This window comes from Gekko japonicus, unplaced genomic scaffold (assembly GCF_001447785.1).
Source record: "Gekko japonicus isolate JY-2015 unplaced genomic scaffold, Gekko_japonicus_V1.1 scaffold364, whole genome shotgun sequence".
Lineage (NCBI taxonomy): Eukaryota > Metazoa > Chordata > Lepidosauria > Squamata > Gekkonidae > Gekko > Gekko japonicus.
Window position 1 is genome coordinate 808,822 of NW_015172562.1, and position 16,229 is coordinate 825,050.

At 44.2% G+C, this 16,229-nt stretch overlaps 1 protein-coding gene across 1 annotated transcript in view; it reads right to left on the minus strand.

The window, feature by feature from the left end:
* GNAI2 (guanine nucleotide binding protein (G protein), alpha inhibiting activity polypeptide 2) overlaps window positions 1–16,229 on the minus strand; it is a 184,758-nt gene that overhangs the window by 44,208 nt on the left and 124,321 nt on the right. The window contains exon 4 of the mRNA XM_015421249.1: window positions 12,514–12,674. Coding sequence (XP_015276735.1) covers window positions 12,514–12,674 — 161 coding nt within the window. The remainder of the gene's footprint in view (window positions 1–12,513; window positions 12,675–16,229) is intronic.

Genomic DNA, 16,229 nt, shown 5'->3' on the forward strand with positions numbered 1-16,229 from the left:
AGCGTGTAGGGGAGGGGGAGAGAGAGAGAGAGAGAGAGAGAGAGAGAGAGAGAGAGAGAGAGAGAGAGAGTGTTTTCCCTCTCCCTCACTACAGAACTTCTACATGAAATTCTGAAGAACTGTGATCAGAGTTAAGCACAGACATTTTGTGGCTGGCTCCACCTCCTGAGGCAGCCATTTTGTGCTTGCATCCACCACCCTGTGTCAGAATCTCAAAGATGCCCACAGGTTCAAAAAGGGTTCATTTATTCTGAGCCACTATTTTGCTGAAGCAGCCTATGCCTGTGTTGCAACAGCAATGACTTGGTGTGTCCAGGGGTCATTTCCTGCGGGAGCGCACAGGAGCGGAGCTCCGGCAGTAAGGAGCCCAGGGGGTGGGTACATGCAACAAGCCCCACCCCCTGCTCCCAGCAGCCCTCAGTCGGGCCACGAGGACCAAGAAGTAACCAGGTAAGTTGCAGAGCCCCCCACCTTCAGGTACAAGCTCTCCCTCCTCTGTGAGGGCAGATCTGCGCATTCCACCCCCACCCCCGCCACCCATAGCTAGCAATCCAAAACAGTCCAGTGGTACCTTTAAGACCAGGTTTTATTCAGGTACAAGCTCTCCCTCCTCTGTGAGGGCAGATCTGTGCGTCCCCCCCCCAATAGCTAGCAATCCAAAACAGTCCGGTGGAGCCTGAGCGGTGGGTGTTGCCTTCTGACACACTTCCGGTTATACCAGGGGGTGTGGCATATGCAAATTAGTTATGGTAATGAGTTATGCTAATGAGCTCCTGCACCTCTTTTTCTACTAAATGCCCTTCTCCCTTCATGTGGGCCCTGGGCCCAGCAGAATGGCTTGTCATAGGGTTGGATACATTCATCCAAGTTCTTTAGGAAAGGGGCAAAGAACCCTTTCTGCTGCAATTCTAAAATGAATAAATAAGTAGCTGTGGCAATGCCTACTCAGAAGCCTCTCTAGCCATTTCAAGGGCAGAATCACTGCATATTGAAGGTCAACCAGCTATATGGGGAATATGAACCATTACTCACAGGCAGAACAACAGGAACTGAGGGGGTGGCAACCAGTGTTCCCTCTAAGATGAGTTAGTGTGAGCTAGCTCACAGTTTTTTAGCCTCCAGCTCACACATTTTTGTCTCAGCTCAGGAAGGATGGCTCCAGAGCAAACTAATTTATCCAGTAGCCAAATTGCTTGCTCACAACTTTAATGCCAGTATCTCACAAGGTAGAATTTTTGCTCACAAGGCTCCACAGCTTAGAGGGAACATCGGTGGCAACTACAGTCTTCCTATTGTAAGACCAAATTTTGGCGCCTACAATCAAACATGTTGGGGAAGCTTCACAAGAGCAACCGCAAACAGGGAATTTAGAGAGTGAACCATTAAGAAAGATAAAGAATTTATTCTAGTATCTTGCAGAAGTTATTATTTCTCATTCATGCCCCACTTTCCTCCCCAAAGGGGAGCCTAAGCAGCTTAACATCATCCTCCCCTCCTCCATTTTACCCTCACAACAACCCTATGAGAGAGTTTAGACTAAGGGTGCGCAACCAGCTCAAGGTCACTCAAGAAGAAATCCATGGCACAGTGAGACTCTGAAACTCAGTCTCCCAGGTTTCCTCTTTTTCTTAAGTTATACTGTTCTTCCCATGTTAGATTTTAAAATACCTAAGTGGGAAGAAAAAAAAGGCTTGTAACGGTTGTTTTCAGGTAGAATACGCAAACAAGTAAACTAAAGTATGTGGGTTGATCACCCTGGCCTACCAGCTAGAACAAAATTCTAAAAAGCTTTATCCAGAGTTCGGGAGGTTTCTTCTCCAACTGTCAGAAATCTGAGGCAGCTGAATTCAACACCCATGGATACCAAGGTGAAATTAACACCTGGAATATGAATGGGGAGCTGGACAAAAATACCCTTCCATGCAGATCACTTGTGAAGAACAGCGGTTACAGGCAAGCAAATCCCCTTTCTTCTTTGTGCAGTGCTAGAATATCGAATTCGCCGCTTGGAGTGCAGGCGCATGGGGGGCCAGTCCCCAACGTGATAACATCACTTCTGCATGATGTCATTACATTGGGAAGGTCCCCGTCCCCTACAGAAACACCCCCCAAAGTCCCCTGCTGGGGGACCTGGCAACCCTAGTTGGGGGCCACAGCACCTGTACAGGCAACTGTTGATTTTGCCATTGCAGGGTGGGAGCCACAGAAGACCATGCTCAGATGAGTAAAGCTGTCATGGCATAGTGTAGGAGAGGCAGTCCTACAGATGGGAGGATCCAAGGCCATGTTGGGCTTTGTATGTGAAGGCCAGTGCCTTGATTTGAACCCAGTAACTCATGGGCAGGCAATGGAATGACTGCAGGATTGGTGTAATATGCATGTTCTATCTAGCTCCTAAAAAACCCAGAGCTGCGGCATTTTGTACCAACTGGAGTATCCAACTTGATTTTTTTTTTTTAGCTACTTCACGCTGCAGTGCAGAATTAAGGGTATATTGGCCACTGAGAGCAAGAATCATTTGGTCCCAGTTTTTGTTGCTGAATTCAGGGACATTAGGCAGAAATGACTAGAAATATAAAATTCCAGAAGCCAAAGTTGCCCTGGGGAGCTGAGCAAGGTGCTGCTGGCAAGTAACAGCAGAATACCTGTACGAAACAAGCATTTGAAGTGTTCTTAAAGTGACCTGGGAAGGGGGAAAGGAAGGAATCTTTGACTGGGTGTCCATACTGGCTGTCAGCAGACCTGGTTTTATTTTTCTAATCTTCTGCCTTGATATAGAAAGGAAAATAAAATACATAACAGTGTGCAAATCTAATCTGAAAATGTCAAGCCCTACTGTCTTCTGAAGCTCTCCCAACCAACCCTCCATCACGTCACCTTCTTCATGGATGAAAACGCATTCCTCAGCTGTTCTTTACAACAGCACAGCAAAGAAGTATATATCTTATAGTAACTAAAACTTCTTGTTTAAAGGCCCACCCAGGGCCGGCTCACTCACTAGGCAAACTAGGCGATTGCCTAGAGCGGGCTGGCCCTTAGGGGCACCAAACTGCACCCGGCCCCGTACTCTGGGAGTTTCTTGATTATTTGTGTTTTTCATTCCTCCTAAAATGCATTTATTTTTGAAAAATGGTGGGCGCACGGGGGTGGGGGGGGCCCAGAAGGGATTCTCGCCTAGGGTGCAAAATAAGCTGGAGCCGGCCCTGGGCCCACCATTTTGAAAAAGTGCACACAGTTCCTTAAATCATTACAGATGTATCCCTCCAGCCTAAGGAGCCTTTCAGCCTTCTTCTGTCAGAGGAAGGCTCCCAACTTTGCTCAGTGGAATGGTAGGATGTGTGCCTTTGTCAGCACAGGTCACTTTTTAATGCAACTACAGCATATACAAAAGGCTACACAGCACAAGATTTGAATAAAATTATGTTTCAGAGCAGAGAAAGGCAATATTTATGGGAAATACATTCATGCCTTCAGATCTTATCTATTAGAAACAATGACACTGAACTTGTAGAGGAAGAACCAAACACCATCTTAAGGAAATAAGCCAATTATTGCTGTAAGATACATCGTATTAGTCTATATGACCTTCTAGACAGGCACAGAAAGGTAGGGAAAAGGAGATCTTTCCCAGAGTTATAATATTCAGGCAATTAAAAAGGAGCACAGAGACAGAACAGAAAATAGTATTCCCTTATGTCAGCAAATGTTTGCAGCTTAATATAGCAAAAGCAATATTTTTAGGCCTGGGATCACTTTGCCAATTTTAAATTGCTTCAACTGTCACTTTAAAAAGCAGCACGTATGTTCTATGGAATTCAAGTTCATTATACAAATTCTCTTTAAACCAAATGCATTCATGTGCATGTGCCAGATAAATTCTTCTGCTCTACGATAAGCAAGAAGAGAAACACAGAGATGTATCTCTTTGAGCATTGACACAATTTGTAGTGAGCCCCCTTCTTCTCCCAAGCATTCCTGTTTCTAAAAAAAATATGAGATTTTGCATACAAATTCTGAACTCTCCCACCCCCATGGGCTCCACTGTGCATCCTCTGAATTAGATAAATCAAACAAATATGCATAACTTCTCTTATTCTGCATGATTTATTCAACTCTTGCAAATTATGCGGAGGGGCAAAAAACAATGCTGTGTACAACGGTGCCCCTCATACTGGACATCTCATCCCTGCCTACACTGACTTCTGAGAGTTCTGCAGCCACTGGTTGCATATTTTCAAGATTATTTGTTTTTCTGTATTTAGGTTCCATATGCTGTGCATTTTCTGCATTCTTGAAGAACTGAATCAAGCACTCTGCTCTGGTACAGACCAAAATCATTGGCTCCAAAGGGAAGAGTTGTGAGGGGATAGCTGGAAATGGGGAAAGCATGACAGGATCCAGGGTATGAGTTTTGCTATCCACAGTTTCAATATGTACAACTACATATCCCAGCTAATTTTTTAAAAATCATACAACTGTAATACGGTATGATTACAGAATGTTGTACCTACGGTATAACACTGCAGACCTAGAAGGGACCCAAAGACTGACATATTCCACACAAATATCTATAGTGACGTTGCACCTAGAACAACCACTTGCACATAAAAGAACAGTGAAATTGCAGTCATTACCTAATGTGCACTTTCTTTAGCCAGGAGTTCAATGACGGCAATCAAGTTACATTTTTCTGTGTTCCTTGGTCTCAAGTAGGCTTTTGAGATCTTTTCTCTCTCTCTTTTTTTCTCACCTGAGTCTATATTCACAGACTTGTGAGTACTCCTAAAATGGTCTTCTGTCACATGCAAATTGTAACAATTGGGGGAGTGGCTTTTTTGTCTTTAATTATGGATGTGAGAAGTAGATATGGTATAGAGGAAACTCTGGAGAAATCACAGACTTCAACGCCATCTCTTTATATTTAATGGACTTCTTTTGTTTATGACCGAGGGACTGCTGGGAAGACCAACATTAAAACTATAAATTAAAACTATATACATTAAAACTATATATACATGCTGTATAATGAAAGATGTATTATCCTGCTCTGTACAGCAGCAGGAGGAGACTTGCGATTTATACCCCACCCCTCACTCAAAGAGTCTCAGAGTGGCTTACAATCTCCTTCCCTTCCTCTTCCCACAACAGACATCCTGTGAGGTAGGTGGGGCTGAGAGAGCCCTTTGAGCACTGCTCTTGAGAGAACAGCTCTGAAAAAACTTGTGACTGACCCAAGGTCACTCCAGCAGCTGCATGTGGAGGGTTGGGGAATCAAACCCTTTTTTTCCCAGATTAGAGTCCGCTGCTCCTAACCACTACACCAAACTGGCTACACGACAATGTTGCTTTCAAAACAAAGGAGGTGATTTGAACGCAGTCGTCATTCTACAATACTAACACCAAGGGTAGGAAGTATCTGAGGAAGTGCACATGAAAGCTCACACCTTGAATAAAACTTTCTTGGTCTTAAAGGTGCCCCACTGGACTCAAACTTTGTTCTATCAAGGGTAGGAGGCAGAGTACAAAAGTCGGCCTTTCAAATAATGTTGTTCTTTTCTTCATGAAGACATTTAGTTTTGTATACAGTATTCCATTTTCAGTTGTAGAGCAGAACTAACAAAATCCTCATAATTGTTCTAAGAGGTCTCCTGCGGGAAAATTACTGCAATTTGCACTTCTGGATATACTGCCTACATTCATGTCAACATCAGTAAAAGTTAGATATATAAACATTCATCCTGGTGTTTCTAAATCAACAGATGAAAGCCAAGAAAGAAGGGGAAATATTTGCCTGTTTCATGCATTTCATAAAGCCATTAACTCCAGCCTGTACTGAGGGTTAAGAGATTATCTGTTACCAGGGATAATCTGTAGATGAGCTTTATCTGTTTATCTCTATCCATTTGTCTCATCCCTTGAATTGCCACCTCTTTATCTAGAGGTGATAAGAGAGCCAGTTTGGTGTAGTGGTTAAGTGTGCGGACTGTAATCTGGGAGAACCGGGTTTGAGTCCCCACTCCTCCACTTGCACCTGCTGATGTGACCTTGGGTCAGTCACAAGCTCTGGCACAGCTGTCCTTGAAAAAGAGCAGTTTCTGTCAGAGCTCTCTCAGCCCCACCCACCTCACAGGGTGTCTGTTGTGGGGAGGGGAAGGGAGAGGAGTTTGTAAGCCGCTCTGAGACTCCAAGTGAAGGGCGGGGTATAAATCCAATCTCTTCTTTTTCTAACACTACATTTCTCAGTCCTAGCTCCTTGTTTGACATTTCCTGTTCATATACAGTCCTGCTGATCCTGGGTTCTAGTTAGTTTGATTCCATGGCTACTTCCAGTCAGGCACCTTTCCCATTTTTCGCTCATCTTAGACTAATAAGAATCCTGCTGCCCAGTCATTTCTCAAGTGAAGGAGTAAAGAAGTGAAGGATATTTTAAAGGACAGGATCAAACACTCCAATCTGAGCTATTTACGGGGATTTAAGCTTGGGTCTCCCAGATCCTAGTCTCTGATTCTCTAACCACTGCACCATGCTGGCTCACATATCAAAACGCAAGCAAAGGTATGGGCTTGAGGCAAGGGGGAAAAGGAGACAGCACACACTGAAGTCTCCTCATTTCTTTATTCAGTTTACACCTCACTTGCCATTCTGCTCTACAAAGTCTGGTATTCATCTTTCAGACAGAACTGTTTACCCTAGCTAATTATTAATTCCTTAATTGTAAGATCAACATCTAAAAATGACAACTACTTTATATAGTAAAGGTATCAACATCATCCAGTAATCATTTCAAATAAGATGTAACCTAAGCAGCAATCACAACATGCAAAAAAGACAAAGAGCAAGATACTAAATTGCTTCCTAGAAGTATCAAAATCCAAGAAGATGGTCTCAGACTTGATGGATATATAACAGCGAATAAAATGTCTATGCAATAAAGTACCCATGCAGGAGTCATCAAGGTAATTTGGCAGTGATTAAATGTGAAGTGGCAGAGACACCAAGAGCATCAAGAGGAGACTTTCTGCTTCCAATGGAAAGAAGAAACGAGAGCACAGGACCAGGCAGCCTACATAAATGAGCTGGGGCCTCGGTGGAGGGCTTGAAGTGGAGGCTTGCCAGAAAGGCAGGGCTAAGCATCTCATGCCTCTCCAAAAAGTAAGACCAGTTGTATACTGCCTCCTCTTCTTCTTATTCCAGGAGACAGGAAGTATCTTTCAGCATGATGGTGGTGGTAGTGGGGAAGGCTAATATCTTCAGAAGTATCTTTCAGCATGATGGTGGTGGTGGGGGGGAGATATGGGGCAGATATCTTGAACTTCACTCCCCACTGCTCCTCTCCAAAATACACAGGATAGGCTGCTCAACTTTGCACTCAGAAGGAGAGTGTTTGCTCTTCTTAGGGAGAAGAAACAAGTACCATGTTGGCCACAGGCAGCTTATCAGTTTGTACCTGGGAGGGAAGCTGAACCAAGCAAAACCAAAGCCCCTTTCAAGGCCCTTGTATGCTGGTGTCAGCTGGCTCTGTCCTCTCAGTCTGCAGGAATAAAGGGGAAGCCAGACACTTTCCATTATAGGCTGAGATGGCTTGCTTTTAAAAAAAAAAGTGTGTCAGATGGTAGCTTCTCATGACATTTGAACAAAGGCTGATATTGAGAACAGCAGCACTCTTCAAAAGAGTATGCAACAGAAGTTTCCAACTGTTAACTGGAAGTCTCTTGAAGACAGCATCACTGCATTGGGGAGATCACAGTTTGCTCAACTGAATTTATCAACTAAAGCGAACTTTAGAAGAACTTAACAGTGGAAGCAGCAGCTATGATAATGACGGCAGCTCCTCTTAATGGATTAATGCATTTGTGTGGGCACATTTCAAAACGGGACTCTCATCTTAAAAGCATATATTGTTCTGGAAGCCTGGATGGTTCTCTTCGTTCTTCATTTTTGTGGGTGCATGTGTGTTTTAATATCTTATGCCTTCCTTTGCCGGAAAATGGAAATCTGAGACACTGTTTCACAGACAGATGTGGGATATACCAAATGAGGGACAATGCAAACAAAATTTATTTACCCTTCTCAAATTTCACAGAAGAATGAAAACAAGCCCATAAGTAAGCCAAAAAAATGCATCGGTTTTACCAACGGAACATTTCCCCCCTCTTTGCTAGCTCCAATCTGAAGCCACAACTTTTTAAAAAGGAAGCATGCCTCCACATATTACACACAACCTCAACATTCCCATGGAAACTATGCAGATGAACTTTGTTCCTGAGAGAATGGGCCAGGTCTCTCTCATAGGGACGGGTCATGATGCGTGCAGTCACATGAGATGTTCCAAGAGAGTGAGATTGTTCCGAGAGAGTTTCAGTATGACCATCCCTTGCTCTCATTAGGAAAAGCAGAACTGAGATTCAACACAGAAGGAAGACTTGAAAGCTGTTTGTCCCCTCGCCAGGTAACCGTGCCAACAAGCCATTTCTTAATTCCTTGAACAAACTAGCCACTGGGTTGTGAAATGGAGCACACAATGCCTTTATCCGCTCTTGTTCTACAGACCAGTCTTGCGAGCAGGGCATCAGTAGCTTGGCTACAGCCTGCTTGGCCAGCACAGACACCAGACAGCAATGCTAACAGAGGTCCTTGTTTGAAGATATGCTTGAAAACCCTCTTCCAATAGGAATTACAAAACAGTTGCTGGGGTGGTGGGGATAGTGGGAGAGACCAAGCCAGGAGATTTAAGCGCTAGTGAAAGGCAACAGGCACGGAAGAGAAACTGAAAGGTTTTTTGGTGCAATTCATGTGCCACCAGCACATTGTAAACAAGATTCCTAGCAAGTGACAACATGATATCCTTTCAAACTGTCCATAGTAGACTGGGCGGGGGCTAGGCGAATAGCAGCTTAAAGAGGTAAGTATGTAAGAAAATGGATGTTCCCTTAGGGAGTCAGAGGGTTATACAGATGAAATGTGTTGAGGCACATAGTGGGGCCTGGCCGAGCCCTGTGGGAGGCAAGGGAGACTGATGGTGGTGCCCCATGTAAGGTGAGAAAAGGCAGGCAGTGGCACTCAGCCTGGCTGAGCCCCACACAAGGCAGAGGGTGCTGCCCTGTTCAGCCCAGCCTAACCCCTTGCAAGGTGAGGGAGGGAGGCAGCCAGCTGAGGTGAGGGAGGCAGTGCCCAGGCCATGTGAGATGAGGGAGGCAGTGCCTGGCCTGCATGAGGTGAGGAAAGCAGCACCTGTCCAATTGGCTAGGCATGCTGCCTCTTCTTCCCCCTCTTCAGGAGAGAGGAGCAGCGTCAGGCAGACTGCATCTTCCTCTCTTCTCCTTCCTTTGGGGCCTGGGAGATGGGGCTGGAGAAGGGGCCCTTTCCCAAGGTTTTTCACTCCACAGTTTGCCCCTGCTCGGAGAGTTGTTCTGCAGATAAAATGGAGGAGAGGGGAATGAAGTAAGTTGCTTTGAGTCCACATCGTGGAGAAAGGTGGGCTATAAATGAAGTAAAGAAACAATAAATATAGCTGAAGATGGAGGAACAGGTAAAAGGTTAGTGGGCAGGTGTAAAGGAGAGAACAAGGTTGAGGATATGGGGGGTTGTCAGGTGGAGGAATAAATACAGTGGAGAAGCTGAGACAGGGGGAAATGGGTGCCCTTTGCAAGTCCTTGTGGGTTCCCCACTGTGCAACTGAGACTGCCCTAACAACCGGCACCACACAACTGGGCCATAGTTATTCTACGTAGACGGTGCCAGGGGTACAGTAGGGTGAAAAACAGATGGGGAGAAGATAATGGTAAGGTGGATGGGGAGAGAAGGAAACAGGGAAAGGGGAGAGGCTTTGGGGGCTTTCAAGAAAGGGAAAGAAGGAAATAGTAGGGGAGAGGGAAATTCTCCCCACAAGTCCTTGTGATCTTCTAAGACTAGAGCATTTAACCACCCAGCTGCCAATTCTGAGCCTGGAGCACCTTTTAAAGCATGAGATGGAGAGCACTCATGTATCAAGTGTGCATCTTTTTTTAAAAAAAATGGAGCACGCAATCATATATATTTGGAAGAGAATTGTGGTTGACTGTAGCTCCCTGTAAAGTCCAAGCTTTGTAGCAAATCCGTGATTTCCCCTTCTCCAAGGTCTATTTGCTGTGTAATGTGTTAAATGGGCTTAAATTCTCCTGCACACCAATTGTGAAGCAGAGGAAATATACAAAGATAGCACAGACAGCCTCAAAGCAATTCTACACAAGTACAGAGGCTAACAGCAGGGATAGATGAAACTTCACCTGCTGCTACTTCTACAGCAGTTCCTAATACTGAAGTGGTTAGCTGCCTTTCAGGTTTTGAAAGAGCCACATCTCTTAACAGTGTGGCAGAAACAACACAGTGCTTCTTTTGGTATCAGCCACAATCTTTGGCAGTGAAAATAAGGGGGAAATATGCTATAGAAGCTCTTCTTCATATATCATTTGTATACAAGATCACTGAAGACTTCACCCAGCTACTGAACCATCACATTTGCACTGTGAAAAACAAAGTCCTGTTTCCCCAGAAAGGGAAAGGAAGTCCTTTTAAGATTGCCACAAGCACTTCTCTGAATGTCCTCCGTGCTCCAGTAGGAGTCGTCAGAGGTAGCCGTGACTTCCAGGCACAGGCACATGCATGCACACATACTGCAAAAATACAAAAAATGAAAAGAAAAAAAGATTGCCACAGGCCTAGCAAGACTCTCACAGAGACTATCTCCCCTCATGCTATGCATGAATGCACACAGAAATAACCAGGAAATTCTTTGAAGTGATAACACCCCCCAGGTACATCTGCATACTTCTCCAGCAAATCTTAGGCAAAAGTCTGAATGAGACTTCCAACTGAAACAACAGCACACACACACCCCGCCCTCACAGGATAAAAGCCAGGAAACTATGATCCCGTAAGATGGTTTCTACACTGTTTTTAACTAGGGAAAATTTCTGAGCATGTAATGTAAAATGCAAAGCCTATTCAGAAGGACTGGATTAACTTTCACAAACACCACCTGTGTGTCTCCAAAACAGCTTTTATAAACAAGAAAATTAGCATTTCAAAAAGCACACTTCAGCTAGTATGAACTCCACAAAGGGAGTTTTCTGCACACGATTAATAGATTTGGCATCACATTCCAGACTCATAAACAGACGGAAAGGATTCACTGGACGTTTTCAAGCGGAGGCTGGACGACCATCTTACGGGTATGTTGTAGGGCTATCTTTCGTCTATGCTCCTGCAGAGTGCAGGGGGTTGGACTAGATGACCTGCAAGGTCCCTTCCAACTCTAGCATTCTATGATTCTATGATTCTATAACTGTTGGGAGAGGAGATAAGTAAACTGCAATCACCATTCTGTGCTCTTTTTTGCCCAGAAAGGCTGAGGAGGGACAGATCATGAACTCCAAACCTGGAATGTTCTGAAGGATTTCCCATCTAACTTAATTCCTAGCATTTTAGTGGCAACAGATTTATCATTCACCCTTCCCTTGGCTTAGATTCTCCATGCAACCCAGTGGCTTAACCCTCCCCTCCGCTTCAAACATACCCACAATCAAAAAGAATGAAGACAGGCTTGCCGCCTGGATCGTATTGCCAATATCATCTTATATTGTTTTATGGGAGAACCAGTGAGAGGAAAGCTCCCAGGCTGCCGCCACAATGCAAAAGCTCATGACACACACACACACACACACACACACAATCAAAAAGAATGAAGACAGGCTTGCCGCCTGGATCGTATTGCCAATATCATCTTATATTGTTTTATGGGAGAACCAGTGAGAGGAAAGCTCCCGGGCTGCCATCACAATGCAAAGGTAACATAGCTCATCACACACACACACAAAATCAAACTACATTTTGATGTGAAAAGTGTAAGCTTTAGCAAACAGCCAGGATATTCACAGTAAACTGCATGCCAATGAGGACCAACTACACTTAACAGCAGCAGTTCTGCCTCTTTAAATGCCCCAATCACGTGACAGGTAAGAGGCACAATTGCAATTGACCATTGCATGGGCAACGGATCTAAATCCTGCCCCACCTGCTGCTCTCCTCCCCATGGCCCTTCTCTCTCCCTTTTTTCCCTCCTTGCTGGCAGGCTCACTTCCAGTGTCGGAGCCCACCGGGAGGAAAATGGCCTCTGTATACAAACTGGTTGGGAGGGGGAGCAGGTGGGGGGAGGTTCGGCAGCAGCCTTCTGTGCTTTGAGTCACGGGTCTTCACACAGTCTCCCTCCCTCCATTACATACGTTTAGAGCACTCTCACACTCCAAGATGTAAGGCTGTCACAGTCAGGTCTAGCTTGGACCTTACCGAGCAGTTTCAGGAAACATTTCAGGCTCGTTTCCAGCTAGAATTGCCAGAGCTCTGATACCGTAAAAGTCATTAGTTATTGGAGAGCTATCGTTGGAAAGTTGCAGTTGGACTTAGGTGTGAACATAGCTCTTGCTCATGAGGTGTTGGCTTTCTGGGCAAAAAAAGAGTGAAAGGGAAGTTACTCACTATGCAGCAGAGTCGTTCAGCTGGTACTCTCGAGAGCGATTAAAACAGGCCTGGACTCCACTATCTGCCCACAGCCTCCGGATCACGTTGGACAGATCTTCTGGCATGATTCCCTGCTCCTCTGCAGTGCAAGAGAGTGCAAACAACTGGCGAGCATCATCCTGCAAGGGACAGAAAAATCCAGTCAGTTAAGGCCCTACAGTAGCTGCTCCTTATGGCTTACCTATGTATCACACCAGGGGTCATTTCGTAGAAAAAGAGGTGCAGGAACTCATTAGCATAACTCATTTGCATAGGCCACACCCCCTGATGTCACCAGGAGTGTTGTCAGAAGGCAACACCCACCGCTCAGGCTCCACTGGACTGTTTTGGATTGCTAGCTATTGGGTGTGTGTGGAATGTGCAGATCTCTTTTACTCTGCCTGCTCCTAGCTTCCCGATGGGAATGTAACCGTTGCTTTTCGCCCGCGTCTTCAGGTGCTTGCCTATTGGCTTTACTGTATCAGGGGGTCATGTATGAAGGGGGTATATCTGAAGGTTGAAATCATTAGCCTGTCATTCCTGACACAAGTGTTCATGGTGTCCTGAGTACTAGCTCTCAATAAAACGAAACTTCTGAAGGAACGTTGTTGAGTGTCTTGACTGGGAAGCCTGACACCTGGGCTTTAAACCATACTTCCCACATTGCCTCACCTCAGCTTTTAGATGTGTTGATGTAAGTCCCCAGAGTTCATACCAGGGGAAACAAATATTCTTTGGTGAGCAGTGAAGTGAAACACTCCCTATATGCAAAGCAGTAACCACCTCTGCATGTGTCAACATTGCTGCAAGAAGTCAATTCTTAAAGTCTATTGATTTAGTAGTACTAAACAAAAGCCAACTTCAGGTAAATGAGCACATGGTCAATACGTAAACAATCACAGCAAATGTCTGCTTGTATGGCCTTGATAAACTCTAAGTAGTATGGATTTGCTTGCAATTTCACAGCCAGTGGACCTGTGCAGGTTCAGTCTGACAAGGCTGCTTTTAGTCAGTGTTATCCCCACTTATAACATCATTCATACATCGGACAGAAAAGTCAGAAGTAGTTCAAAGAATCCATTGTCATGCGTTGATTCTGAAAGAGTTCATTTAATTTCATAGAAAGAGAGAGAACTTGTGTGCATGTGCCATCAAATCGCTTCCTGCTTATGGCCACCCTATGAATTAAAGGTAAAGTAAAGGTAAAGGTTCCCTTGCTCGAAAGCCAGTCGAGTCCGACTCTAGGGTTGCGGTGCTCATCTCCGTTTCAAAGCCGAAGAGCCAGCACTGTCTGAAGACGTTTCCGTGGTCATGTGGCCAGCATGACTAAACACCAAGGCGCACGGAACACTGTTACCTTTCCACCGAAGTGGTACCTATTTATCTACTTGCAATTTCTTGCTTTCAAACTGCTAGGTTGGCAGAAGCTGGAACTAGAGACGGGAGCTCACTCCGTCATGCGGCACACTCGAGTCTCGAACTGCTGAACTACCAACTTTCCACAGTCTGCAGTTCAGCGTCTTAACCACTTGAGCCACCGCAGCTCCTATGAATTAATGACCTCCAAAATGTCCTATGCTTTAGCAGCCTTGCTCAGATCTTACAAACCAAAGGTCGTGGCTTTCTTTACTGAATCAATTCACCTCAAGTTGGGTCTTCTGTTTTTCCTACTGCCTTCAGCTTTCCCTAGCATCACTGTCTTTTTCAGTGAGTCGTGTCTTCATGTTTTTATCAAAGTACGATAGCCTTCGTTTAGTAATTTTAGCTTTTACAAACCAAAGGTCGTGGCTTTCTTTACTGAATCAATTCACCTCAAGTTGGGTCTTCTGTTTTTCCTACTGCCTTCAGCTTTCCCTAGCATCACTGTCTTTTTCAGTGAGTCGTGTCTTCATGTTGTTATCAAAGTACGATAGCCTTAGTTTAGTAATTTTAGCTTCTAGGGAAAGTTCAGGCTTGATTTGATCTAGAACTCACTTAGCTGTCCTTTGGGTGGTGCACAGTATCTGTAAAACGCCTCCATCACTACATTTCAAATGAATCCGTTTTCTTCCTGTCAGCTTTCTTCATTGTCCAGCTTTCATATCCATACACAGTAATGGGGAATACCATAGAATGAATTCTCTTACTTGCATTACACTATATGCAGTCTAAAGCCTGGTAATATCTCCATTTGCCAAGAATGACACTGCCTTGACAACACAGGGGAGGCTGGATCACTTGAGGTTGCTCTTGATTCTTATACCAGTGTCTTTTAAAGGGGCTGTTTTAGCTAAAAGGCAGGACACAAACACTGCAAATAATTTTGTATGAACAATTTTGTATGAACAATTCTTTAATTGATTATAGTGTCTTAATTATTTTAATTATGAACTGCCTCAAAAGCCCACAAAAGCAGAAAACAATTGAAAAACTAAACAAAAAAACCCTAAACAAAACAACCTCCCTCACAAAAACCAGTCTGCTTTATTTATTATTAATAATATGTTTATTAAGCTGTTTCTCCACCATCACCAAACTTCCAGGGAGCTCAGGATGTTGTACACATTTCTTTCAACCTCCCTTTTATTTTTGACGCAGTTCAGTGAGGTACATTGAGCAACAAAAAACTGTCTACAAGTCACCCAGTGAACTTCTGGGCCTAGCTGGGACTTGAAGCTGAGTGTCCCTAGTCCTAGTCCAACATTCTGACCACTATACTATAATGCCTCTCTTAGTGTGAAGTAACAACATAATCAGTGTGACCTTGGTATACAACATGAAGGCAATATACAGCCAAATCAGAAGAGACTGGTGACTATCACACAATAACAACAGTGTATAATATGTTGCTGACTACTTACACTGAGGTTCTTGTTTATTGTTCAAAATGTGCACATTTCTACAACAACAGAAAGTGATCCAACAGAACCTTATGTAAATATGTATACTCCAGCTATGAAGATCGGGGGGCAGGGAATCAACCAGAAACATCATCCATGCTTTAATGTTTATGAGAATTACTCCATTTCATCTTTAGAAACTTGGATACCTTCCTACCACCTAAGGAAGTGGTACTTTATATTTACTAATCTGAATCATCATGAACTCAGTTCTAGTAATCCCGTCTCAACGTAGGAGTCCTTCTGATTGTTGGATTCTCTGGACTTGGTGACACTGATAACTATATGCTTCACCACCACCAAAACTTAAAAGCTCAATTCAGACCTGCAAATATTAAGACATTCAGGATTTCACTGGGTTGCTACTACAATCACACTTCCACCTCACTGTTGTCTTAGCAGTAGGATTGATACCAAGTCCCTAACAGATTTGTTTTTTAAGATACACCAAACAAAGAGCTGCATATACAAGTTTTTGTGGCAATGGCAACTAGTCACACCCTATAAGACAGTCCTGTGTGTAGAAATAGACCACTGCTAGGAAGGACACACAACCTGAATTTCCAGCAAGAACAGAAAGCCAACACTGGCCATGTTGAATCACTTATCTTTTGGCATGAGATAGGCCTCCAGTTCAATTCCTAGTGCAGATGCAATCATCTGTTCGATAAGGATCAGCTCAGGAAGAAAACCACATTTTTGTTCTTTTTTAATGGCACCAAAGTAGCAGATTGAGGAAAGAAGTGGCTGTGAACAGATGGTAAACTGCACTCAGAAAAGGTAAACACTGCCCCATCCTCAGACTCCTTCCCTACA